The sequence below is a fragment of the Aethalodelphis obliquidens genome, unplaced genomic scaffold (genome assembly GCF_003676395.1).
Source record: "Aethalodelphis obliquidens isolate GAN/ISIS:26980383/991018 unplaced genomic scaffold, ASM367639v1 scaffold36, whole genome shotgun sequence".
Classification (NCBI taxonomy): domain Eukaryota; kingdom Metazoa; phylum Chordata; class Mammalia; order Artiodactyla; family Delphinidae; genus Aethalodelphis; species Aethalodelphis obliquidens.
The window spans coordinates 19,823,621-19,850,386 of NW_020837980.1; the positions used below are offsets into that span (position 1 = coordinate 19,823,621).

The window sequence follows — 26,766 nt, forward strand, 5'->3', positions numbered from 1 at the left end:
GACAATTTGAAACATCAACGGACTGAGAGTTAGATGCCAGGGTTCTACTCCCTATTCTGCCACTATATACCTCTGAGGGAAGTCACTTATTCTATCTTTACCAAAATAATCCTCTGATTCATCTCCATGATTTATGAATACAAAGTGAATACTAGATATGAGGACTTGGTTTTTGAGATGCAAACATACTTCTAAATAAAACATATCTGGGGCTTCCCTGGTGGCGCAGTGGTTGAGAATCTGGCTGCCGATGCAGCGGACACGGGTTCGAGTCCTGATCTGGGAAGATCCCACATGCCGCGGAGCAACTGGGCCCATGAGCCACAACTACTGAGCCTGCGCGTCTGGAGCCTGTGCTGCGCAACAAGAGAGGCCGCGATAGTGAGAGGCCCGCGCACCGCGATGAAGAGTGGCCCCCGCTCACCGCAACTAGGGAAAGCCCTCGCACAGAAACTAAGACCCAACACAGCCATGAATAAATAAATAAATAAGTAAAACATATCTGTATAGTCAATTTTATTGACCCATAATCAGAAGATATTTATTATCCTGTAAATATCATATGCTTGCATATATATCCATCATTTTCTCATTGGAGCCTCACTACAGTTCTTCAACAGTAGAAGAAATTATAATTCCAAACATGTATCAAATAATGTTAATCAAATATTGTTTCTTGAAACTTCATAAAATGAGTGGATATAGACATCAGGAGATTCACAATTGTTTCCAAATTGAAAAGCAGTAATTTTCCTGCTTGATTTGCTCAGTTATGAATTTATGTATATAGCACCCAAACTACATTAATTATCTGGAATATACTAAATATGGACATTTCACTTTCAATACCATTTTTTTTGTTTAGATTATAAGATATAGTTTAAGCAACCTCATGAAACTGGGCAGGCTAACTTAGTTATTTGAGGCCGTGGTAAGCTGAGCAATTGGAGGACAGGTAAGCTAGGTCCTCTACATAAAGTTTACCTTTTCCTTCAGGTGATTCAGTTCTTGTTATCTTTGTCCGATTGGACTTTGTAGCGCATATTTTCGCTTCTGCGTAAATTAGCTGCTCTTTTGTCTCTGGAGATTAAAAGAGAGACGTGGTTACCACGCCATAGTCACACTGTTTCTTGGAAAGCATGTAAGTTATCAGTATGTGTGAAGGGAGTTGACAGAATAGGATTTTTTCCAAATCGAGGAGATCTATATACTTGTTTTCTTCTTACCATGTGAAGTCCATCAGGTAAATCTTTTAAGTAACAAAATCTTGAAAAAGAGTTAGACATAATGTGCCATATGCTAAATTATAATGACATTCTTTAGAAAAATTATTTAACAAGGAAAAGAAAATAATAGAGTTCAGTAGGGACTGGAAGAAAAAAATACTCACTTTCTGCATCTGCTTCTTGAAAGGGATGTGTTTCAACTCTGCATATCCTGGGTGTTTTTCATTCATCTCTAAACATTTTTGAGATACAATTCTAAGATGCTGACATCAACAGGTTTTTTTGAAACTAAGTTTTCAGGTTCTGTCTTTCTGAGTTCTCTGTGTATTATTGAAATCACTATTTCATACCATTTAAATACTGATGCATGATTTTACTTCTGCAATTTTCTTCCAAGAAAGATTTTTGCCTCAGATTATTTTCTTTCCCATTCCTAAAATTATCAGTTACCAGCATCTCTTTAGATGTCATTTCACCTGTTACCTGGAGTTCTCCAAATGTGGTATTTAACTTTAAAAGGGTAACAGTGCTATGATCTATGAAATGTTTATACTACACTTAAAAACTGTCCCTATCCGGGCTTCCCTGGTGGCGCAGTGGTTGAGAGTCCGCCTGCCGATGCAGGGGACGTGGGTTCGTGCCCCGGTCTGGGAAGATCCCACATGCCGCGGAGCGGCTAGGCCCGTGAGCCATGGCCGCTAAGCCTGTGCCTCCAGAGCCTGTGCTCCACAACGGGAGAGGCCACAACGGTGAGAGGCCTGCGTACCGCAAAAAAAAAAAAAAAAAAAAAAAAACTGTCCCTATCCAGAAAAATAAAAAGATAATTTTTATGAGTCATTTTGTGTTGTAAAGATAACTAGTGTTACATAGTAGGTTATTCTAAAATTTCTCTTTCAGGAGTTCTCCTGACTTTTTTTTCTATTTATCTTCACTCTTTTTTTATGATTAAAGATAATTTACTTTCCGTGATCTCCTGAAGAATCTCTTCCAACAAGTTGTTAAAAATGAAAGCCCTACAATTGGGATGTAAATTAGTTTAGTTGTACTCTTGTGGGGTGTGTAGCATTGTGCCCATAATATTTGAAGGCATAGGCTAAAAGCAACCAATTCTCCTTGAAATATTAACTTTACTTGCAAATTTTTTGAAAAGTTAATTAATTTATTTCAAGTATTTCAAATATCATTTTTATAATCAAAGCAATTTATATAGAATAGAATTCTGATAACATAAAAAGTTTTAAAATTCTTATGTTCACTAGTTTGCCAGCGTATCATCAAATAAAACACTTTTTATGTATTTTATTTCCTCAGAGAATTATGCCCTGTTGTTGTCTTTTATACTGATTAAAATATATAGGCCTTCGTGTGTTCATAATATTCACTTATAACATTTAATAGTTTCCCACAAGATAACTTCTCATAAGAAAACATGATTGTGCAGAAATAGATTTATAATGCCTTTAAAAATCCTTTACCAAGTTTGTAATATCTCATGAATATGGAAGCTATATCACATAAATAAGAAAATTCTAGATTTGGATGTGAAATAGAGAAACACACTATTATACAGACAAGAACAATTAATTACTGATTAAATAATTATTTTATTATTCATATCCTGGCTTCATCGATGTGACCATTTACTTTATTAACTCAGTTAATCTGAGAGATATCCTGAAATATTTTCTAACAGTGCTATCAGTTATATTCAATGGTAAACCATGAAAAAATCTGAGGTAATTTACCTTGTAAAGTGAATTTTAAACCTGAATGGGTTAGTTCTTTTTCTACAAGATTAAATTTACTGGATTACTTTTTAAAATCTCTATTCTTTGTGCTCCGTATACGCACTAGTAACGATGAGATAAGCTGAGAGCGACAGCTATAGATATAGTTGGTGATACCTGTGTCAGTGTGGTAGTTTCTGCTGGAATCTGGTCCCAATGGAAGAGGTGAACCCCAGTGGGCGAATGGCACAGTTGTGTGAGCTGTGGCTCAAGACGACTCTTCTGGGCTCTATATGTTATTGGCTCTTGTTATCAAAGAAGCTTCAGTATTTGCCAGCTCTTCATGAACATGTGAGAAAGCAGTTCATATTTGTACTTCAGGCTTCACAATTTGCATCTTCTACGGAGAAAGGCAGTTTTTAAGCAAGGGAGATGAATGGGCAATATAATTTAAAGGGCCATGCCCATTTTGCACAGAATTCAACACTGAACTTAAAAGAGAAAAAAGCACCAAAAAGGCCACCATCACCACTATGACCACCACCAAATACTGTGATTCTAAATATAATCCCTATATAGATTAGACACTAGTTTGGGCTCTAAATAGAAACTGTATGTAATGGGATATTTAAATCCATCTTCTAAACTATGCTAGTGTTAGCTAAGTGGAAATATTAATACATGAGTACTAATAGTTCATTATTCTCCCCAGTTATCTGAAGGAGATTTTGAAAAATAAAGTTTTCAGATGTTAAGTTTTATTAGATGAAGAGCTAGTCAATCCCTGGTTCCTTTAAAATATATCTAAATTCAATTGCTTTATTCTTTGAAACATTTTTTTCAGAACATATACGTTTTACAGTCTGTTTTTTTCAATTCATTCCAATACAAGTATACTCTATATTCTCTAAATATACTCTCTCTATATAAACTTCAGGTTTTGAGGTTTTTGGTTCCCTTCTCCTTCAGTCTGTACTCTAATTATAAAGAGTAGAAATATATTGGCTTCCCCCTTAGTGGTCTAAAGTGGCATTTCCAATGGTGTAATGGATAAACGGTGACAGTGCAGTTGGAATATATATGTTTCAACTCAGTAGAAAAGGATTGATAGCTTTATCTGTTTTCAACATTCAATAATGGTAAAAAACACAATAAAGAAATGTATTTCAATTGTGGATTTCATTCCTTCAAAAAAACCCATTTTAGACTGGTACATTTGCAAGAGTTTTACATTGAGTTCTAGTATGGAGAAATGATGACAAAAGAAAAACCTATTTTGATGTAAAAACAAGTTGTTACGGAAATTTTCAAACAGAATGAGTGTAATAAAAAAATAACCCTATGTAGCCTGAGAAAGAGAAATATTATTTATGTTCTGGCTATATGTTCTTTCTGGCTTTGTTATCGTCCCTTCTTATTCTTGTCTTGCTCTCTCGAACTGCTAGAGACTTCATCTGAAACAACCATCTGGTAAGCTCAACACTCAACACCACTGTAATTGGAATATTAGAACTTGAAAACATTTGCTTAGGCCTTAACTTCTCACATTTGGAAGTCCATCAAACATTTCCATTTCTTCCTAATCACTAACTTTCTGCACTTAAACAAAAAGTCAGTTCTCTGATCTACTTCTTTATCATTTTTCTTTACAATATTATACCTCTTTACAGCAATTTTTCTTTTTTAACCAATGATATAATGTAATAATTATTTTCATCATGAAACATATATGCCCCATTATTTCTAAATAGTTCACTAATTCTTTAATCTTTCATATTCAAAACAGCTCTCTTAGTCTTTAGTACGATTATGCTTCACCTTACAAATTACCTTCTTGCTTGTAGGTGTTTCCCTTTCATCACTTTAAATATGTCCTGCCAGTCCCTTCTGGCTTGCAGAGTTTCTGCCGAAAGATCAGCTGTTAACCTTATGGGTATTCCCTTGTATGTTGTTTGTTGTTTTTCCCTTGCTACTTTTAATATTTTTTTCTTGGTATTTAATTTTTGATAGTTTGATTAATATGTGTCTTGAGTGTTTTTCCTTGGATTTATCCTGTACGGGACTCTCTGTGCTTCCTGGACTTGATTGACTATTTTCTTTCCCATATTAGGGAAGTTTTCAAATATAATCTTTTCAAATATTTTCTAAGTCCCTTTCTTTTTCTCTTCTTCTTCTGGGACCCCTATAATTCAAATGTTGGTGTGTTTAATGTTGTCTCAGAGGTCTCTGAGACTGTCCTCAATTCTTTTCATTCTTTTTTGTGTATTCTGCTCTTTAGTAGTTATTTCCACTATTTTATCTTCCAGATCACTTATCCATTCTTCTGCCTCAGTTATTCTGCTATTGATTCCTTCTAGAGAATTTTTAATTTCATTTATTGTGTCTTTCATCATTGTTTCTTTGCTCTTTATTTCTTCTAGGTTCTTGTTAAACGTTTCTTGTATTTTCTCCATTCTATTTCCAAGATTTTGGATCATCTTTGCTAGCATTACTCTGAATTCTTTTTCAGGTAGACTGCCTATTTCCTCTTCATTTGTTTAGTCTGGTGGGCTTTTACCTTGCCCCTTCATCTGCTGTGTGTTTCTCTGTCTTCTCATTTTGCTTAACTTACTGAGTTTGGAGTCTCCTTTTTGCAGGCTGCAGGTTCGTAGTTCCCGTTGCTTTTGGTGTCTGCCCCCAGTGGCTAAGGTTGGTTCAGTGGGTTGTGCAGGCTTCCTGGTGGAGGGGACTAGTGCCTGTGGTCTGGTGGATGAGGCTGGATCTTGTCTTTCTGGTGGGCAGGACTGCATCCGGTGGTGTGTTTTGGGGTGTCTGTGACCTTACTATGATTTTAGGCCTCCTCTCTGCTAATGGGTGGCGTTGTGTTCCTGTCTTGTTAGTTGTTTGGCACAGGGTGCCCAGCACTGTAGCTTGCTGGTTGTTGAGTGGAGTTGGGTGTTAGTGTTGAGATGGAGATCTCTGGAAGAGCTCTTGCTGATTGATACTATGTGGAGCTGGGAGGTCTCTGGTGGACCAATGTCCTGAACTCGCCTCTCCCACCTCAGGCCTGACACCCGGCCGGAGCACCAAGACCCTGTCAGCCACACGGCTTTTGGGAAGTCTGAGGTTTTCTGCCAGCATTCAGTAGGTGTTCTGTAGGAGTTGTTCCACATGTAGATGTATTTCTGATGTATTTGTGGGGAGGAAGTTGATCTCCACCTCTTACTCCTCCGCCATCTTGAAGGTGACACCAGATTTTTCAATTTAGAGTCAGAAAGTAAACAAAATAAAAATGAATTACAATATAGGCGGACAATCGTTGTAGAATATTTTTTATCAAATCTCTTCTATCTCTACCCTTGGTTTACTGAGATCTTTTTTTTTTTTGTGGTATGCAGGCCTCTCACTGTTGTGGCCTCTTCCGTTGTGGAGCACAGGCTCCGGACACACAGGCTCAGCGGCCATGGCTCACGGGCCCAGCCACTCTGCAGCATGTGGGATCTTCCTGGACCGGGGCACGAAGCCGTGTCCCCTGCATCGGCAGGCGGACTCTCAACCACTGCGTGACCAGGGAAGCCCCTACTGAGATCTTTGAATGAACAGGAATGTTATAATATTCTTCTTGGTCAACCAACCTTGTATTTCATACATTAAAAGATAAAATGTGATATATTTTTAGGATTATCTGTAAGACCTTTTGATCTGAACTGGACATAGGACCGTGGGAAACTTATGACCACTGCCTGTATCTGAGGCATCTTGTGTGGTTTCGCCTGACTCACACATACATTAGTTTCTATGAGGTTATAGCCCTGATGAGAGTCTTAGGTCTATTTTTGTTTGTGTACAATATCTATTTATTCCCACTACAAATATTGAACTTTTTTCGCTTGAGCAGTAAAGAGCAAAAGGTAGATTGTCGGTGGCTACCCAACCATACTTATATGAATAGAATTTGTTTTTCCTCTGAAACAAAGTCAGGGTGGAGGTAGTACCAAAAAACCTTAAGCCAAACTGTCACTATCTGGACATATAGGTTTTATGATGTGATTTCTCTCTTCAAATGCCTTTTTATATAAGCAGTCATTTAAATCCACCTTTGATGAACAGATATGTTATTTACAGCATTATTCCTTTTAAAAATTCCTCTGGTTGTCTAGAACCTTAGTTTCCATATACCTGTGTCTCCTTTACTGCATACTCAGTTCTCATAAAAATTTTCACTCTAGACTACTCAATTATATTATTTATGACAGTGGCTTTTCCTAATTTATTTCTGGAGTGATGGACTATTACCTGTACAAACCAGATGGTATTTAAAGGCTTGTTGTACATAGTTTAGTTAAGTAGACGTGATTTTATTTTTGTATACCTATTAGAAAATATCCAGTTAGAGATTCATATTTCCTCTGTGGTTTTTACCAAATTGAGTTAGTTTCATACAACTGTAAGTAGCTGTACCACCTGAGAGGTCTGGACTTGTCATCAACTGTAGGAGGATAGTGGAAGAAATATCTCTTCATTCATCCGCCAACAACTTTGTAAGCTCTCCTTCACCTTTGGGATAAAGAAATCATCCAAAAGTCTCCACAATGTCAACTGCTTCAGACTGTGATCAACCTCCAGGTATTTTTTTAAAATCTAAATGTCCTGTGCCATTTCAATGGAAATAAAAGTTTTGTTGTTTTTGTTTGTCATAAGTGCTGGTTATGATTATACTAGGGGCATTGTATTTTTAATATTTCCCACATATACCTGAAAGAGTGCCTTTAAATATATTTAAAAGAAATAATTATCTATTTCCTGACTTGATCCAAAGTGTAATCAACCAGTTTAAATACTTTTAGGAAAGCTGGATGGGCTGTCCAGTGGAAATGTGTTTTGAGTATCTTTGATTTTACTACTACTACATTTGTATTTCCAGTGATCTTTGAAAATGGTAATGAATCTCTTAAGTTCTAATCTCACTTGCTTTACAAGGTTATAAAGTAATTATATATTTTCTATGCTAAAAGAAAACACAGAGCAGACAGAGACAATCCCTATTGTGGATGTGGAAGAGCCTCTTGCCCTTCCTCCTCCTCCTCCTCCACCTGAGGATGAATGGCGCCCGGTTCCTGAGCACACCAATGTGGATGGTAAAGTCGATATACCAGATTTTATTCATTTACGGTCTCTTTTTGTTATCTTTAGATACGTCTTCCATTTTATGTTTCTCTACTTGTTACTATTCGGAAATTTTAAAATTTAGAGAAAATACAAAGATTAAAACATTTTCAAAACATATATAGAGGGCTTCCCTGGTGGCGCAGTGGTTGAGAGTCCGCCTGCCGATTCAGGGGACGCGGGTTCGTGCCCCGGTCCGGGAGGATCCCACGTGCCGCGGAGCGGCTGGGCCCGTGAGCCATGGCAGCTGAGCCTGCGCGTCTGGAGCCTGTGCTCCGCAACGGGAGAGACCGCAACAGTGAGAGGCCCGCGTACCGCAAACAACAAGAACAACAAAAAACATATATAGAAGTAAAACGAAAGTGTATTTTCTGACAGGTTTGAAATTTTCATATATTAAAGAGCATAGTTAAAGATGAAAGAAGCCATTGGTCCAAATTTAGATTTGTTTTCTCACATGAAACTGAGGGACTTAAGCTTGTTCAAGGTTTAAAACTCAGAAAATTTGTAAAAAAGACAAAGAAAGGTAGAACCCTATTACATGATGCCTCCTTTTGATCATAATTAAACTTAACATGTTTTAATAGAACAGGGTTTTCCAAGCTCGGCACTAATGACATTTTGGGCTAGGTAACTCTTTGCTGTGGGACACTGTTTAGTGATTGTAGGATGTTTAGCACCATTCTTGGCATCCATGCACTAGACGTCAGTACCACCCGCCTGTCAGTTATGACGCCAAGAATTTCTCCAGATATTTATTAATGTCCCCTGGGGAACAAACTTTCCTCTGGTTGATAACCACCAAGTTATATGATTCAGAAAGTTAAAGAAATGATTTGGGTATTAGTCATGAATATAACCATTCTCTTGACAGCAATTTTTTAACCTTGTTTCAGAAATACAATTCTTCCAAAATATAAAGAAATATCTTTTTTACACTGGAGTTTATACATTTATTTTGGAGGGAAATAAACTTACCAATAAAAGACTATTAACAATGATCTCTGAAAGTTTAGTTTCTAGAATGTGGGGATGTAGCATATTATTTTTGTGAAATTGAATACATTATAGATGTTGTTTGACCTAAAACCAAATATCATCCCTTTAAAACATTCACTAAGATTTACTGTAATTCTTTATGAAAGGAACATACTACTACATCAAGTTCAAATAAAGAGTTCTATCTTAATAATAACACAGATTTAAAATTGTTAAGCATTTCTCCATCTGATCATATTAATGAGGATAATGTAATCTGAACTGAAATTTTGTGTCTGGTTTAAGGATATTTAATAATGCCTGTATGTAAAATTTTCACCTGTGCTGGAAGTCCCCAAAGACACACTCAGGTTTAATGTCTCACTAGGAGAACTCGCAGGACTCTATACAGTTGTACTCCTAGCTGAGATTTACGACAATGAATGGCTAACAAGCATCATCAGCAAATGGAAAAGGCACATGGAGTGAAGTGTTGGGGAGACCAAGCTCAGGCTTGCAAGGGTGCTCTCCCAGTAGAGTCACACAGGTCCCACGAATTCCCCAGCAACAAGTTGGGACTATGTGTCACATGTTGCCAACCAGGGAAACTCATTAGAGAATCAATGTTCAGGGTATTTACTGGGGGTTAATCACACAGGCAGCTTCCAGCTGGCATGTAACAAAATTACAGACTTCCTGAAGGAAAGCAACGGTTCAGCACAAGCTATATTGTTTGCACAAACAGTGGAGACATGGTAAGCCGTGCCTATCAATTAATGGTTGTGGAAACCCTACTGAAATGTAGCTTTCCAGATGCCAGCCAAGGCCAGCCTTGTAAGCGGGCCTTTCAGGATAACAAGTCAGGTCTGCTACTTTAATTCTTTTCTGCACATCCTCCAAAATAGTTTTTTCCCCCTGTCATTCAGCCTAATAGTTCATAGTAATTCACACATTGGGCATTATTTTTCAGAAAATGTGGGCATTTTAACAATAATAAAAGGAAAATAATGATATTAGTCTTTCAAATAGCAGGAGTTTACATTACCTCTGATTTCCCTCACTCTGTTTCTTAGCCTCTCGTTTTTCCTTCTCTCTATGTGGAATAACCCCTGTGATCCTGGGAGTGTTCAGCCTGCTGCTCTTGATGTTGTGTGGATTCTTTGGTTATCACTGTAAGTCTGACCTATTGGGAGAAAAGAAATAATAGACTATTTGTCAGATGATCATATTTCATTAAACCATTCCCAGAGAATAGTTTTTGGTAAATGTTTTATTGCCATACTGAATGGAGAACAGGAAAAAATGACATGAAAAGTATCACAACTTTTTACTATATGAATGAATTTAACCTTGTGAGTTCTCAGTAACCACGTTTTTTTTTTTTCCAGGGAAGCTATATTGTTGAAATTACTGCAGAATTTACTGAGTGTAATGATTATTATCAGTATTTTGAAAGTTAGAAGTTACTATATATTAAGCTCGATGAATTTGTAACTGTCTTTATGTTGAAAATAAAAAGGAATTTTTCAGTTTGTTCAAACTGCCCATTCCTGCAGCATCCTAAATTAGACCAACAGAATGTTTGGATTATTATTAAAATTGTTCACAACTGGTTATTTTAAAATAGTAGTTTCTCCATTGTAAAGCAATTATACTCCAATAAAGATGTAAAAAATAAAAGCTAGAAAGAATTTACAGATATTTTCAGTAAATATTTCTGGTCTGTAAGTGTTTGCAGCCAAGGTTATTTAAAGATAATAAAGACTTATGAATATGGAAAAAAATAGTAGTTTCTCATTGATAAAGTTAGCTTGAAATTCAGAATTCTAAAATTTGATTAGGAAGTGAAATTCTACACATTACATCAAGGCATGATGCCAAAAGATTCATTTGAGACTTGGTTCTTGCTGTTGTCATCTATTTTAATTCAGTTGAACCACTGTCCTGTTCATATAAACACACACTTAATCTTATAAGGAATTAGGATGATATTTTAGATTTAGGCATAGACGTTAGAAATAATAGTGGATAAATGAAAACATACTTAGCCAAATATCTTTTTGCAGTTTTTGAAAACATTTATGGGGAACTTTATTAAAGATCTACTATAGAAATTAAGCTTCACAATCTAATACCCTACTGTTTCATAACTGAGCATGTGTTTTATACTCATCTGGAATGCTTGTTCCAGACTTTCAAAGTGTTCAGGAATCAGAGAGCAAGATGAAGAGCCTTATCCAACAGACTGAGTCTTTGCAAAACAAAGAGGAAAACTTTCTTCAGGTCCTAAAAGCTCTTGAGCAAAATAAAGGTAATGTTAGATCTAGAACAAACCATCTTTAGATAGTTTAGAATGCTAGATTGTTTTTCTTGTTGCAGCCATAAAATGGTTGGTTGCATAATGCAATGGGAGCTAATAGAGCGGCATGGTGGTTTTGATGGCTTCTTGCCTCTTAGTTCTTCATGGATATTCTGAAACTGAGTGTCTCACATTTACCAAATATAGCCTCTTGTATTAATTAATTAATTCGTTCATTCAGTTAATCATTCACATTTATTCAGTGCACACCAGATGCCAGCCACGTGGCTGGTGATCAAGGATAAATACAATATGAACCCTGCCCTTGGGAGGCTTAGAGAAAATATATAGACCAAAAATAAACCAAAGTTTCAAGGTGTGCAGTAGATGTGCAAGATGTTGAGGGAGCATGAAAATGGAAGAACTCAAATATCTGAAAAGCAGTGGTGTTTTCATAGTTTCTGAGTGCCTCCTAAGGAGAGGCACTTACAATAATAGAGTAATCATAAAGCTGCTTTTATGCTAATTAAATTATAATATAAAAATAGTCTATGTTGTGATAAATAAATATTTTACAAAGGTCTTGCATTAAAATGGTAGGGGTTTTTTTCCCTTGAGGTATTGAACCTATAGTGAAAAATTAAATGAACCATCTGAAAGTCCATTAGTGATTCGTCATGTTAAAAAACTGTTTTTTTTTTTTTTTTACTGAGATATGATTGATGTATAACCTTGTGTAATTTGGAGGGGTACAACATGTGTGTTTGATACATTTATATATTGCAGTATGATTACTACAATAGTGTTAGCTAACACCTTTATCATGTTACATAACTATCATTTCCTTTTTGTGTTGACAATTAAGTTTTAATCTCTTAGCAACTTTGTGCTTATAATACAGTATTGCTGACTATAATAACTAAGTTGTGCATTTTAAAAGGATGGTTTCTAAGCAGCTGATTACTTCAGCCAGAGATGAAGCTAATTAAGTAGGGAAGGGAATTGGACTAAAATTATTTGTACGTTTTGCCACTTGATCATTATTATTATTATGACTCTTGCACAGTAAAAAATCAGATGACATGTGTATTCCTATCTAATGTTAAGTCTTGTTGTCTTATATAGAAATCTTACAGCAGCTCCGAAAACAGAATGAGTATATCACTGAGGCTCTACAAGAACTAAATGTGGAACAAGGTAATTTGGAAGTGAGAAAATTCCGAGTACATAGTAATTTGTAATAACAGCCTCATTCTTTGAAGTGGGAGAACGTGTGAAGACATGAGGCCTTGTTTGTGAGGTTCTGTGGGCTCTGAGTTGTAAATATTTTCTTTCCTAGGAGACAGGTGTGGACCTTCTCTGAGTCACTGGGTACAATACAGAGACCACTGCTACCACCAAACTGTGCAAATTGTTTCTTGGTTAGAGTGTTCGGATCTTTGCATCTCTTTGAATGCTACATTTTTAAAGACAGAAAGGAGTAGATTGATGGTGAGATTGTAGTTCATTCTTTACTTCTGGGATAAGTGTATAGTAGCCACCAGGAGAAGAAAGGGCTCACCTGCAGCTCTGAAACCAGGGTAAGGGGCACTCTCCTGCTTTGTTTTCCACTCATCTTTCCCTGGCGTGCTCCACATCAACACACCTTTCTTTCCTAACACACCATGCATGCATTCACTGCAGAAACACTGTGTTTGCATGCAGAACTCTTCTCTCAGATGCAACCACGGCGAACTACTTCATGTCCTTCAACTATTTATTCAGTTGTCACCTTCTTAATGAGACCTGCCCCGGCAACCTTACTTAAAATTGCAACCTGTGTCGGGCTTCCCTGGTGGCGCAGTGGTTGAGAGTCCGCCTGCCGATGCAGGGGACACAGGTTCGTGCCCCGGTCCGGGAAGATCCCACATGCCGCGGAGCGGCTAGACCCGTGAGCCATGGCCGCTGAGCCTGCGCGTCTGGAGCCTGTGCTCCGCAACGGGAGACGCCTCAACAGTGAGAGGCCCGTGTACTAAAAAAAAAAAAAAAAAAAAAAAATTGCAACCTGTGTACCAGTGCCCACCCCACCGCCAGACCCTCCTCTGTGCTTTTAGGCATTCTTACCCTGCTTTAACTTTTTATAGCACTTGTCACCTTCTTATGTATCATATCATTTACACCTATGTTTTTTACTTCTATCTGGCCCACATCCCCCAGAAGCAGGGATCTTTCTCAGTTTTGTTCAATGATATATCTCAAGCTCTAAGAATAGGCACAACATTAAATAAATGATAAAATAAGAAAGTAATTCATATCTTGGTGTAGTGTCTTCTTAAATATAAAATTTTCTATTATAATCATCGCTTACTATTCGGTTCAGAAAAAAATAATATTTACCTAGTAAAAGTATGGTAAATTTTACCTAGTAAAAACTGTGAAATAACTATATCAAAAGGATACAGGAGGTGAGAAGATAGGGCATGAGACTAAAAATTCTGCCTTCATAAAATAGGAAGTCATAGAACTAATAAAGAGTTAGGAACAGTTAATTGCCTCTGGAGAATGGCATTCATTGAGGGAGGAAATGACTACTATTTTGTATATATCAATATTTAGCATCATTTGACTTCTAAAACCAAGTGCATGCATTTGTGTGATAGACTTAAAAAATATATGTAAGTGTAAAAAATCGGATGAAATTACAATACAGTTAATGCTGTGCCCTTTCTTTTTACAACTTAAATATTTCTAAAATACACTGGGGAAATAAAAACCTTTATCATTACTGGAACTAAGCTAAAAAAAATAAAATAAAATTTTCTATTAGCTCTGTCTTTTTTTTTTTTTCTTCTTGGTGTTTAATTCCTGGTTTAAGAAATGCACAGACACTGAAGAACTGAAATATTTTTTAATGTTTTATTTATCAGTGGGCATATATAGACTGCATTATTTTTATTTTTATGATTCTTTAGACACAAGTTCTATATTTTTATCTCTAACGCACTCTTAGTATTAACACCTTTGTGTATTTTGGTTCCATGTAGTACATCATGAAGTTACTTGCAGCAAATCACACTTGGCTTGGCCTGTCTTATAATGAAGAGGACAATCAATGGAAGTGGGAGGATGGCTCCCTTCCTTCTCCTGGCCTGTAAGTTTCTGGTATAAAATCCAATTCCTTACTCCTTTTTCAATGTCTTTGGCCTAAGGAGCTTGAGGAAATAGAGAAGATCCTTTGGCCTAAAGAGCTTGAGGAAATAGAGAAGATCATTTCTCTTCTCAAAGAGGGATTGAATTTAGACCTCTTTATTTCTTGTTTTTATTTCATACTATACTGTCAGCAATTTTGTAAATCATAAAGTCACTTAGATATTTCATAATTAGTGTAAATATACCCTTATTATTAGATGAGCTGAATGATTACAATTTCAGATAAGAAATATAATGTGGGGAAGAATATCATTAGTATGAATATGGGGACCTCTCTGGTATTTTTATTGGGAAGAAGTATAGATAAAATTGTCTTTCCTCAGCCAAATAATTTGGGATTTTTTTTTGGTTTTAAGTACATATTTTTCTATTGCTATTCAGAAACACTGCATTAGACAGCTATGGCAGAAAAAATGTTTTCAAGCTGTTTCATCACTGTGTGCCAATCTTAGATAATATTTTAAAGTTTGATAATTTTGATAGCTGATTATTTTTATTTTGTTCCTTTAGGTTATATTATTCTTATGTTTAGTGAGGCTGTTTTTCTTATAACTTCTAATAATACTTTTGACCATTTTATAATATTTACCTTTTATTTCTTGGTATGATTCCTTATATATTAAGTTTGTGACTTCTCTTGCACACATATCTTACCAGTGTTTTCCTTTAATAATTTGTCCTTTTAAGTTTATTTGCTTTTATTATATGAACAAATGGTTAACATTGAAGTATAATGAGATTGTCTTTGTTCATTTGAAATTTATTTTAAGACATAAGGTAGAAAGCTGAAACATGTATGTTCAAATGTAGATATAATTATATGTCTCTCTATGTATTTCAATTAAGTAATCAATTGTCAGTATTGTTTAAATGATTCATTTTACTTTCATCACTGATTTTAATGTCATTTATCATATGCTAAAATTTAATATTTAAATAATTTTAGCCTTTTTACATGTCCCTTAAGTATTTCATAGTTTGTGTAAATATTTTATGTGTAAATATTCTTGAATATTTTCCCAGCCTTGCCTGCACTATTGCATCAAATTGTTAGTCTATTCTAACTTTATTGTTGATCATTTTAATTACTGGAATTTTGTAAATTGAAAGTTTTCCTCTGCTTCAAACCTTGTACAATGTTTGGAACATAGAACATTCAGTAGGTATGTTGAATGAATGAATGAAATAACATATGAAATATTTTGGCGATTTAATATGCCCAACACAGTTCAGAATTTTTTTTCTAGTTCCTTTGGCATTTTTAAAAGAAATGTACTATGCATTTAATAAATCACGAAATAAGCTTTGCCTTTTTTTTTTTTTAGATAGTACTGAACAACCAGCTTTGCTCTAGAGTTGATGAAAAATAGTCTTGTTAACATGGATCTAAAATGCTCTTTATAATCTAGACCTTTAGTAAAGGACTAAATTCAATCAGCATATTTGATAACATCTACCCTCTGGCATTTATATCAGTGGTAAATTAAAGTAAAATGTGAATTAAAGTAAAATGAACATTATCAGAGCAGAGGCAAGTGTCCTGAAATATTACATATACAGTTAACCCATGAATAATGCAAGGGTGTTAGGGGCACTAACTCCTCCATGTAGTGGAAAATCTGCTTAGAACTTATAGTCTACCCTTCTATAGGCAGTTCCAAAACTACATGTTAAACCAACCACAGTTAAACCAACCTGTAGTACTGTAGTATTTACCATTGAAAAAATCCGCATATAGGTAGAACTGCGTAGTTCAAATCCAGGTTATTTAAGGATAAACACACACACACACTCACTCACACACACATATATACATATACATGTATATTCTAAATTTCATTACTAATTTTGGCTAGCTTTTATATCTAATGTATTTATAAGTAAATATCCCTCCTCCAATGGTAGCTGTACATGCATGTGGTTTCTATCATGCTAATCTGTACTTAAACTTAATTATGTACCCCAGATCATATGTCCTGTCTTTCCTGCTATTGCCATAATTTTCCAGCTGGACCATTCTCTTCTTCTCTATACAGGTGTACCTTTTCCCACTTATAAATACTCATAAATAACTATCACATTTTGTGAAGCTTATTTATGACTTATGTCTATCTCTTTTTGTATATATACATGTATGAGTTCTTTGCAAAGAGGGAGAGTGCCTTTACTCCCTTGAGTTCCCTACAGCGCCAGGTATAATCGGTTTCACATAACATGTTCTTAAGTAATGCTACTTAATTTGAACACAGTGAGTGGCCAGTGACTTGTGTTTTCTAAATTTCTCAGGAGTCTACCAAAGCCAAGTACGGATTTCCAGGGGAATTGTGTGTATGCAAATGTGAACACTGTTGGCATGGATACCTGCACTATGTCCTCTTCATGTGTGTGTGAGAAGCCTGTCTGTGCTAAACACTCAGAAGAAAGTTAAAAAAAAACTGATGAGGTCTGCACATCTCAATAACATTCCATATTCAAGACCTGCCTGCCTTTCTTCTATTGGCACTTCATGTTATTCATAACTCTTTTTTTTGTGACAGAAACTGATAAATGACTTCATGATAGAAGAAGCCAGAGTCTAGAGTTAAAGGAGAAAAAACAGAGAAGCACAGAAAACTTAGAAACTCAGAACCTGTTTGATTTTCTGAGAGTTATATAAATGAATTAAAAAACATATCATTTGTCATAAATACTTAGTCTTTGGGAGTCTTTTTTTTATATTTCAAAATCTACTTACTCATTTACAATTGTGACCTGTGGAAATAAGCGTTTAGAACAAATACAGTGGGAAATATAAATGATAAATGGTTTACCACATAATATACAAAGAATGTAAAAAATGCAAAGAAATATCAATAATAACAAAAAGCAGAAATTTAAAAAAATTAATTAAAACAAATTGACGTAGTCATCTATTTCTCAAGTTGCTTGCAGAAGTCTTCCTAGCAGATTTTCAATATATCAATTTCACTCACATCTTTAATTTCTTTTCTCCCTTTTCTTTCTGGTTGAAAGTGATGTGTTTTAAAAGTAATTTGTCTTAATTAACGTTCCATTATAGAACCAAAGAATTATACTTTACAAACTTGAAATTTCTGTATATAGGAATAACATTTATCAGAGATTAATATATTTAAAAAGCTACTTATTCTACTGAATATTTGTATTTAATTCTTTAATATTTAAATTAATATTTAATTTTTTAATTTTTAAAAAAAATTTTAATATTTTTTTAAATCTTTAATGTTTAATTCTTTTATATTTAATAATTGTTTAATATTTAGCTCTTTGTTTTGCTTTCTATTTTTAGAAAATAGATTTGTCAAAATTCCTTTAACCTAAAGTAAGTGAGGGTCATTTAAAAAAATTTTTATTAGCATATAGTTGATTTACAATGTTTGTTAGTTTCAGGTGTACAGTAAAGTGAATCAGTTATACATATACATATATCCACTCTTATTTTTTTTTTTTTGATTCTTTACCCATTACAGAGTACTGAGTAGTTTTCACTTTGCTATACAGCAGGTTCTTATTAGTTATCTATTTTATATATAGTAGTAGTGTGTATATGTCAATCCCAATCTCCCAATTTATTCCTCCTCCAACCCCCGCCTTGTCCCCTGGCAACCATAAGTTTGTTTTCTACATCCATGACTCTACTTCTGTTTTGTAAATAAGTTCATTTGTACCCTTTCTTTTTTAGATTCCGCATATAAGTGCTACCATATGATACTGTTTTTCTTCACTCAGTATGACAATTGCTAGGTCCATCCATGTTGCTGCAAATGGCATTATTTTGTTCTTTTTTATGGCTGAGTAATACTCCATTGTATATATGTACCACATATATACATATGTACCACATCTTCTTTATCCATTCATCTGTTGATGGACATTTAGGTTGCTTCCGTGTCCTGACTATTGTAAATAGTGCTAAAATGAACACTGGGGTGCATGTATCTTTTTGAATTATGGTTTTCTCCAGGTATATGCCCAGGAGTGGGATTGCTGGGTCATATGGTAGCCCTATTTTTAGTATTTTTAAGGAACCTCCATAATGTTCGCCATACTGGCTGTATCAATTTGTACGTTGTAGTGGCTGTACATTCCCACCAACAGTGTAGGAGGGTTCCTTTTTCTCCACACCCTCTCCAGCATTTATTGTTTGTAGGTTTTTTGATGATGGCCATTCTGACTGGTGTGAAGTGATAGGTCATTGTAGTTTTGATTTGCATTTCTCTAGTAATTAGTGATGTTGAGCATATTTTCATGTGCCTCTTGGCCATATGTATGTCTTCTTTGGAGAAATGTCTATTTAGGTGTTCTGCCCATTTTTTGATCGGGTTGTTTCTTTTTACATTGAGTTGCTGAGCTGTTTGCATATTTTGGAGATTAATCCCTTGCCAGTCACTTCGTTTGCAAATATTTTCTCCCATTCTGTGGGTTTTCTTTTCTTTTTGTTGATGGTTTCCTTTGCTGTGCAAAAGCTTTGAAGTTTAATTAGGTCCCATTTATTTATTTTTGTTTTTATTTTCATTACTCTAGGAGCGGGATCAAAAAAGATCTTGCTGCGATTTCTCAAAGAGTATTGTGCCTATGTTTTGTCTAAGAGTTTCATAGTGTCTGGCCTTATATTTAGGTCTTTAATCCATTTTGAGTTTGTTTTTTTGTATGGGGTTGGGGAGTGTTCTAATTTCATTCCTTTACATGTAGCTGTCCAGTTTTCCCAGCACCACTTATTGAAGAGAGGGTCTTTTCTCCATTGTATATTCTGACCTCCTTTGTCATAGATTAGATGACCGTAGGTGCCCGGCTTTATCTCTGGGCTTTCTGTCTTATTCCATTGATCTATATTTCTATTTTTGTGACAGTACCATACTGTCTTGACTGATGTACAAAATCAACTACAGATTCACTGAGAATGAAAGAGGAAATACAAGACTAAATTCCTGAAAGTTTTGGCTGGCAAAGTTTTTTAAAAGTATGTAGTTTAAAATCTAGCTAAATTCTACAAAAAGTCTTACCCAAGATTGTAGAGATTGGCATTTCAATTATTAGTTGTGTGTATACTTGGGAAGTGTGGGAAAAATCTAGAATTTTAAAAGACTAACAATAAAAAGTACAAAAATATAAAAGGATGGTATATACCATTTTAAGTTCAGAATAAAATTGCAAACTGTCTTATTTTCTCATAAATGAAGAGTAAATTTTTGCATACCTTTGAATTATTGTTAGAACCTAGTAAAGTGGGCGATTTAATTCATGAAATATGTTCAATTTGAGTTGTACTGATATTTCAATTGGATATAGTCTTCCTACTGGGAAATTAATTTACTTGATGCTCATTTGAAAAAGAAAACATTAATTCTTGAAATACATTTTGTTACAGGATGAAGAATTTATAGACCTAAAAATACATATTATATGAATCTAAATGCTCAGATTTCAAGTAGTTTTTGTTGGATTTTTCTGTTTGCTATTTTTTCTCAGGAAATATTTCAGGGATTTTAACAAGGTTTAAACTGGGTATACAGTTGCCCCTCAGTATCCATGGGGGATTAGTTCTAGGACCCCTCCCCCCACTGTTGTATAACAAAATCTGCAGATGTACAAGTCCCTTGTAGAAAAGGGACTTGTATATAACCTTTGCTCATCCTCCTGTATACTTTAAGTCATCTCTAGACTACTTATAATACCTTATACAATGGAAATGCTATGAAAATAGTTTAAATTCAATGTAAACGCTATATGTGGAATCTAAAAAAAAGGCTACAAATGAACTTATCTACAAAACAAAAATAGAGCTACAGATGTAGAAAATAAACTTATGGTTACCTGGGGGTGGGGACGATAAATTGGGAGATTGGGATTGACACATACACACTACTATATATAAAACAGATAACTAATAAGGACCTACTGTGTAGCACAGGGAACTCTACTCAATACTCTATAATGGCCTGTATGGGAAAAGAATCTAAAAAAGAGTGGATATATGTATAACTGATTCACTTTGCTGTACAGCAGAAACTAACACAACATTGTAAATCAACTATACCCCAAGAAAAATCAAAAAGAAAAATTATTTTTTAATTCAGGAAAAACAAACTCCACTATGTAAATAGTTGCCAGTGTGCAGTGCATTCAAGTTTTGCTTCTTTGAAACTTTCTGGAATTTTTTTTCAAATATTTTCTATCAGTGGTTGGTGTGATATAGGGATGTGGAGCCTGCAGATGTGGAGGGTCTATTGTATATGAAAATAATGTGAACTTTGATATATTTAATTAATTTAATTTATACTAATGGTTCTAACTTAGAACTTTTACTTCTGTTTTGAGACAGACAGGAAACAAGAAGCAAGACAGATTTGTCATCTATATTTAAAAGCAGATCTTCTGAACAGAAAAGAAGGCTGGAGGAACTCAAAACGTTTTCACATCTTTATCTAGAGACTTAAAGAACTAAATCAAAGTTTTTATAGAGACTCCACCACTTATTTGTTTGATATATGGCAGAGAAGGCCCACTTTAGTCATTTGAAGCCTTTTCCTTTGTATTTTAAATTCCAGGTTTGGGTGGAATGAATTCCCAGACTCTGAGGATGGACACCTCATGCTAAAGATGTCCAAAGGTTATGTCATCTCTACCTCTAGTGCCAACTCAGTTCCCAAGAAAATGCCAGTATCATCCTTAAATTTCCCTCTCCTCTTTCCTTTTTAGTCTCCTGAATTTCACTCATTCATCAAGCCCTGATAGCATCGCTCCTAAACCTATTATTATTTTTATTATTAATTATTATCATTATTATTTACGACATCCTACATGTCATCCGATTATGACATCTCTCATTAAAACCTTTATCATTTTTCTCCTGAACTGGCTGCTGCCTTATAACTGTCTCCTTAGGACTGTCTTTGTTCTTAAAAGCCAATTCCATTTCTGCACAGCAGCCAGTTATATATTTAAAACTCAAATCGGTCAATGTCATATTACTTACATAACATGATAAACTTCCACTGTCTATGAAATCACAATAAGGCTGCTGAAAGAGATGCAAAATTGTTCCTCACTCCTGCCATCTTTTCAGTTTTATTTCCTCTCTCCACCCTCTTAATGCTTTGTGTTGCCACAAGGACTGTTTGCTCTGTTCATGATTTTATGTTGCTTTCTTTGTTTTGTCTGCTTTCCCCCTAACTTACATCATTAACTCTTAGTAACTCTTTAGGACTCAAATCAGTTACTATTTCTTAAAATAAAAATTTTTAAACCTCCACCCTACTTCAACCCATGTCAGGATTTGATTTTGTGGTTCTCTTTAAAGCTGCACACCCATTTCACTGTCCCTTACACAATTACTTATAACCATGGCCCTATTTTTCTCAAATAGACTAAAAAACTGGACTCCAGTGACCGTCTCTCTTCAGTGTGTAGCAGAGACACAGCTATATTATACACTCTTAATAATTATTAGTTTAAGGAATGAAATTAATGAGTAGCAAACAATATACATTCAATTAAGTTTGAGTATTTTTACTTCTTGTACCAAATAGCCTGAAAATGTCATGATGGATTTTCTGTAGGTCGGGAAGAAAAATTTGGTATAAATTATAATATGTACACTAATATATAAAACACATAATGTAAAATGTACAATGTATAAATCACAAGCCACGGGCAGCATCTTAAAGATTCAGGAACTCACTGTCAGAACTTAGGTAAAAGGAGAGACCAGTGTTGCTATCGAACCTCACACATATTAGGATAGGATGGAAATTTAAATAACGGTGGCTTCTGATATGTGTCCAAAGCATACATCACAAAGGCTGCCTCTCAAACTTTCAAGCCCTGATTTAGGATCAAGGATTTATTACCCATCCAACTTTATACAAGTGCTTCAAAAAGGCGTTGAAGCAGGGAATCACCAACTGAATAATTTGGAAAGCGGCATGATTGAACTTGTACTTATGGCATTTTAAGCCAACAACTGAAATAAAAGAGATGGGAAGACCCTGTAAATAATATCTCAGATAAGAAAAATAACATAGATGGAGAAGAGGTAAGAAATTGAAAAAATGTTTTAGAGGTAAAATCTCCTAAAAACGTAGCACCTGATTGTACCGAATCTGAATCGGCACCTGTCTGTGCCTTCTCTTCTCCAGTTCAGTGCTCTGCTCAAACTTTCTTTTCTGGCATTCAAATAAACTTGCTCTTAATAGGTCACCAACATTCTTCTACTCTCGGAACCCAAATTAAATTTCAATATTGGTTTATCCTCTTAGAACATTTGCCTTGACTAACTCCCCTTCTTATTTAAATTTTACTGATGCTTTTCTATCTTGGGTTTTTCTCTTAAGAGCTCTGACGGCTGGATTCTACCCGCCTCAGCCCCCACTGACCAGCTGAGGAAGAGGGGTAGAAGAGGGAAGGGTAGATTCTGCCGCAGGAGAAAACGTGGCTGGGTGGCATCACTGCTCCCAATCTCCTAATCCTAGGCTCCGGCTCTTATGGCCCCTCCTTCGTCTGCAACCACACCCTCGCCCCCTTACCCACCTCTTCCCTTCCCCACCCTAGCCCCAGTCCCAGCTCTTGCTTCCCTTCCGCATGGCTAGTTCTCATTATTTTAGATTAGTATTTCATGTCTTTTTGGCTCTGTTACTGAGAAAACTGGATATAAAAAATAGCAAGCTCATTGTTTAAAAACTGAACTGGTGTTGTCTATAGTGGGAGAAACTCCTAATTAACCATTCTAAGACGAAACTGATTATATTTTCATCAGACTTCATCACGTTATATATATGTGTTATACAATGTACATAGGTTATGTAGTTTTCATATTTTAATAAATAAAGGGTGTTATATAAATTAAAATGTTCTGTTTTTTCTTTTTTCTGACCAAATATATTATTTTTAAAAATTTGTCTTTATTTTCTATGTTTCTTGGCCTTACTCAAAGATTAAAAATACAATTTCTGTGTTTCATTCCCTTATACGTATTACTTACGTTTAGTATTTCATTTGCCTGACATAGGGAGTTAAGGTTAATTTTCCCAAAAGTATATCCAGTTGTTTAAACACAATTTATTGAGTGTTCTGTAATTTATTGTCTGATTCACCCATTTAAGTAACATGTTTGGGTGCCTACTATATGTCAAGTCCTAAAATGATAAACAATAATAGACATATCCTTGTGGAAATTAGAATTGTTGGAGAAAACATATATCAGTCAAATAACTACAGAAATTATTTTTAAATTACTGTGTTGATTATTGCCTAGAAAAGGTAAATTATCCACATGGTGCTATGAGAAATATCATATAGGTAACTGAGCTAGTGTAGGAGTTCCCTGAAGATCTCTAAGGGAGTGCAGATTGGAATAGGTATTTTACAAATTGAATTCCTACAGTTACTTAGGTAAAGAAACGAGGGAGAGAGTGTTTCAGGCAAGGACATTAGGATGTGTAAAGACCTGGTGATGTTAGGAAGAATGGCCCATTCAGTTAAAGAAGAATGATGTGGCAGGAGCATAAAGATAGAAAGAAGTGTAGTATCACATGGAGCTGCAAAGGTGAGGCAGAGCAGAGGCAGACAGTCTGAGAATAATGTATTATTTAAAATAGGCCAAGTCTTGTAATTGACATAGATATACAGAGAATGAGATAATAAGTAGAACTCCAGATTTCTTACTCCTTCAACAAGTTAAAAAATGGTGACCTTTACTAATATAGGAATGCATTTGTGATGATGATCTTGTTTACTTTGTTTTCATTTTTGAGGTGTTGAGTTTTAGTTGTTAATATTTGGGGCACTAAGAGGAGATGTTAATTGACAAGGAGATAAGTGAGCTGAAACCTAAAGGAAAAATCTTTTCAGCACATACACATGTATAAACACTTGTTATAAGAAATCATTGAAACAGTGATTGTGGATAAAGAGACCAAGAAAATACAGAATTAAGAAGAAATGTTTAAAAAGAAGGGAGTGGTGAATGGTGTTGAATGCTATTAAAAGCTCATCTAAAAGCGAAATAAAGGGATCCGTTTAGTGAAGCAGAGATCACTTATGATCTAAAGGTGTGCTGATGCCAAGGAATCACTGGGGCAGGAGCCAGGATGCAACGGCTTGAGTAGTGAGAATAAAAGATAAGAAATAGAGATGAAATGCAAAGGCACTCTGAGAATTTTTCTTTTTTAAGAGTGATAGAGAGTGAAGATAGTAGTTATATTGGGATTTGAGGTCTAATAAGGTTAAAAATTGCATGTAATTTTAAGCTGGTGAGAAGGAAACTATTAAGAAGACATTGAATATTCAAAAGGAAAGAGAAGTGATAAATAGTGTATGATTCTCCGGTGATAGGAGTGGATATATTCAAATACAGTTGAAATTGGCTTTACCGAAGAGGAAGAACAGCTCTGTTGAACAGGAGAGAAGATGCGATGCACGCATATATAGGGAGCAACCTGAGAGATGTTCAGTCTGATAATCTGGTGGCTTTTATTTTTCTGTGATATAGGTCATCTTCTGAGAACAAGAGTGGGTGTGGAAGAGACAGAGATTTGTGAAGAATGGAGAAAGTGTGATAAAATTGGTTTCAGAGAATGTGAAAGAATGGTGACCTGAAAAAAGTAACAGGACTCCCAGCAGTGTTAAAGCAATTTCATGTTGGTGACAATGAATTTATATTGCAGAAAATCTGATCTGTTCTAAAAGCACTTGGCTTCTCAGACATTGACAAAGAGAAAGAGATAATTTATACCATATAAGATAATGATTTTATTGAACAAGTGGGACCAAAAAAAGTTCAAGGAAGTTAGTGATTGGCAGAAGAGAAACATATTATGGAATCAAGGTGGACATGGAGGAAGGTGAAGTAAGAAGCAGACTGATAGATTAGAACAAAGTCGAGCTGGAGACAAGACTAGAGATGCTAGTGAGATCAAAGCATTTTCGTGTTGGAAAGAGATAAATGAGCAATCTAGAAAAGTTAGTGTGTTTGTGGAGGGTGGGAAGTTTTAATAAGACATTTTTGAGATGAAACATTTAAAGGTACGACAAGAACCAAGGTGTTCCCATGGGAGGGGTTGGCTGAGCCAGAGTGGAGAAGTCACGTGGAGATGGTGAGGCAGAGCAATTGAGTGGCCTGGAGGTAAGAGGATGGTGCACTTGGACACTGATGGATCAGAAGAATGTGATTCTTCATCACTGGTCAATAACAAGGGTACCTGGGAGGACATATGCAACGATGAGAAGAGGGCAAATGAACGTTAGACTCATAAGTAAGTGGGAGAGGCTTGAGGGAGGTGGTGTCCGTAGTAAGGTTCTCAGTCATCAGGTAAAAACTAACAACAGAGAAATATTTGGAAATTTATAGTAAGATAATTTCTTTTTTACCTACAAGCTGGTGACCACTGAAGTCTTCCAAACTATATAGTTATTTACTGTAACACAACAGACTGTACTAAACTATATTACATACTATAAAAACAAAATGTAAACTCCCTGCTATGGGTGGTGATATCAACTACTACTAAGTAGTTACCAACTACTAAGAATTATCTATTATAATTTAACCAGTAAAGCCAAAAATATAATTTCTATTCTGACAAATCTACATACTTTTCTCTGTATCCTATGGTATTTTTGTTCAAAGTAACCTCTAATACAATATGTAATTTGGTTCATTTTTCTTCTCCTATAGGGCCTCAGACTTGTTATAGGAATACTCTTATTAAGCACTTATTAAATATTTTTCTTATACATTTTAAATCAAAAAGTCTGTAATTTATGAAATAGTTTTCAAAATACCAAAGGTCATGTCATATTAAAGCACTATTTTTCACTTCCCGATAGGTACTTTGTGGAGGAGGTAAACTACAAATTAGCAGTTGCATGAAACTTCCTTTGTAGTTTTCCATGCATGCTTTGAATAACAAAAGATTATGTCATTATTAGATTATTTTTCAAACTAGAATCTTCCCTGGAGGTTCTTACACCAGATTACCTACTATATAACTTTAATTCCAGCCTGCAACAATTTTACATTGTTTCATATCTATGATTTTCCTACACATTTTTTAAAATTTATTTTTTATTTACTTTTTAAATCTTTATTGGAGTATAATTGCTTTACAATGGTGTGTCAGCTTCTGCTTTATAACAAAGTGAATCAGTTATACATGTACATATGTTTCCATATCTCTTCCCTCTT

The 26,766-nt window shown here is 35.1% G+C and overlaps 1 protein-coding gene and 1 long non-coding RNA gene across 8 annotated transcripts in view; one reads left to right on the plus strand and one right to left on the minus strand.

Moving 5' to 3' along the window:
• LOC113632435 (C-type lectin domain family 12 member B-like) overlaps positions 1-26,316 on the plus strand; it is a 33,879-nt gene extending 7,563 nt beyond the window's left edge. For 3 of the 7 annotated variants that reach the window (XM_027129606.1, XM_027129605.1, XM_027129604.1), the window contains 9 exons: positions 7,428-7,558; positions 7,948-8,070; positions 10,150-10,248; positions 11,268-11,387; positions 12,501-12,572; positions 12,715-12,866; positions 14,399-14,505; positions 16,851-17,007; positions 17,102-17,251. In XM_027129606.1, the coding sequence (XP_026985407.1) occupies positions 7,525-7,558; positions 7,948-8,070; positions 10,150-10,248; positions 11,268-11,387; positions 12,501-12,572; positions 12,715-12,866; positions 14,399-14,505; positions 16,851-16,992 (849 nt within the window). In that variant the 5' untranslated portion in view covers positions 7,428-7,524 and the 3' untranslated portion in view covers positions 16,993-17,007; positions 17,102-17,251. Of the gene's footprint in view, positions 1-7,427; positions 7,559-7,947; positions 8,071-10,149; positions 10,249-11,267; positions 11,388-12,500; positions 12,573-12,714; positions 12,867-14,398; positions 14,506-16,850; positions 17,008-17,101; positions 17,252-25,071 lie in introns of those variants that run through there. The other 4 variants (XM_027129609.1, XM_027129607.1, XM_027129608.1 and 1 more) reach the window with 2 other exon arrangements.
• Positions 421-3,216, minus strand: LOC113632438 (uncharacterized). Its single transcript, XR_003437808.1, has 3 exons — positions 3,131-3,216; positions 1,391-1,458; positions 421-1,080 (listed from the first exon to the last, which is right to left on the minus strand). It is a non-coding gene; the product is annotated as an uncharacterized LOC113632438 (long non-coding RNA).
• Positions 26,317-26,766: the final 450 nt, after the last annotated feature.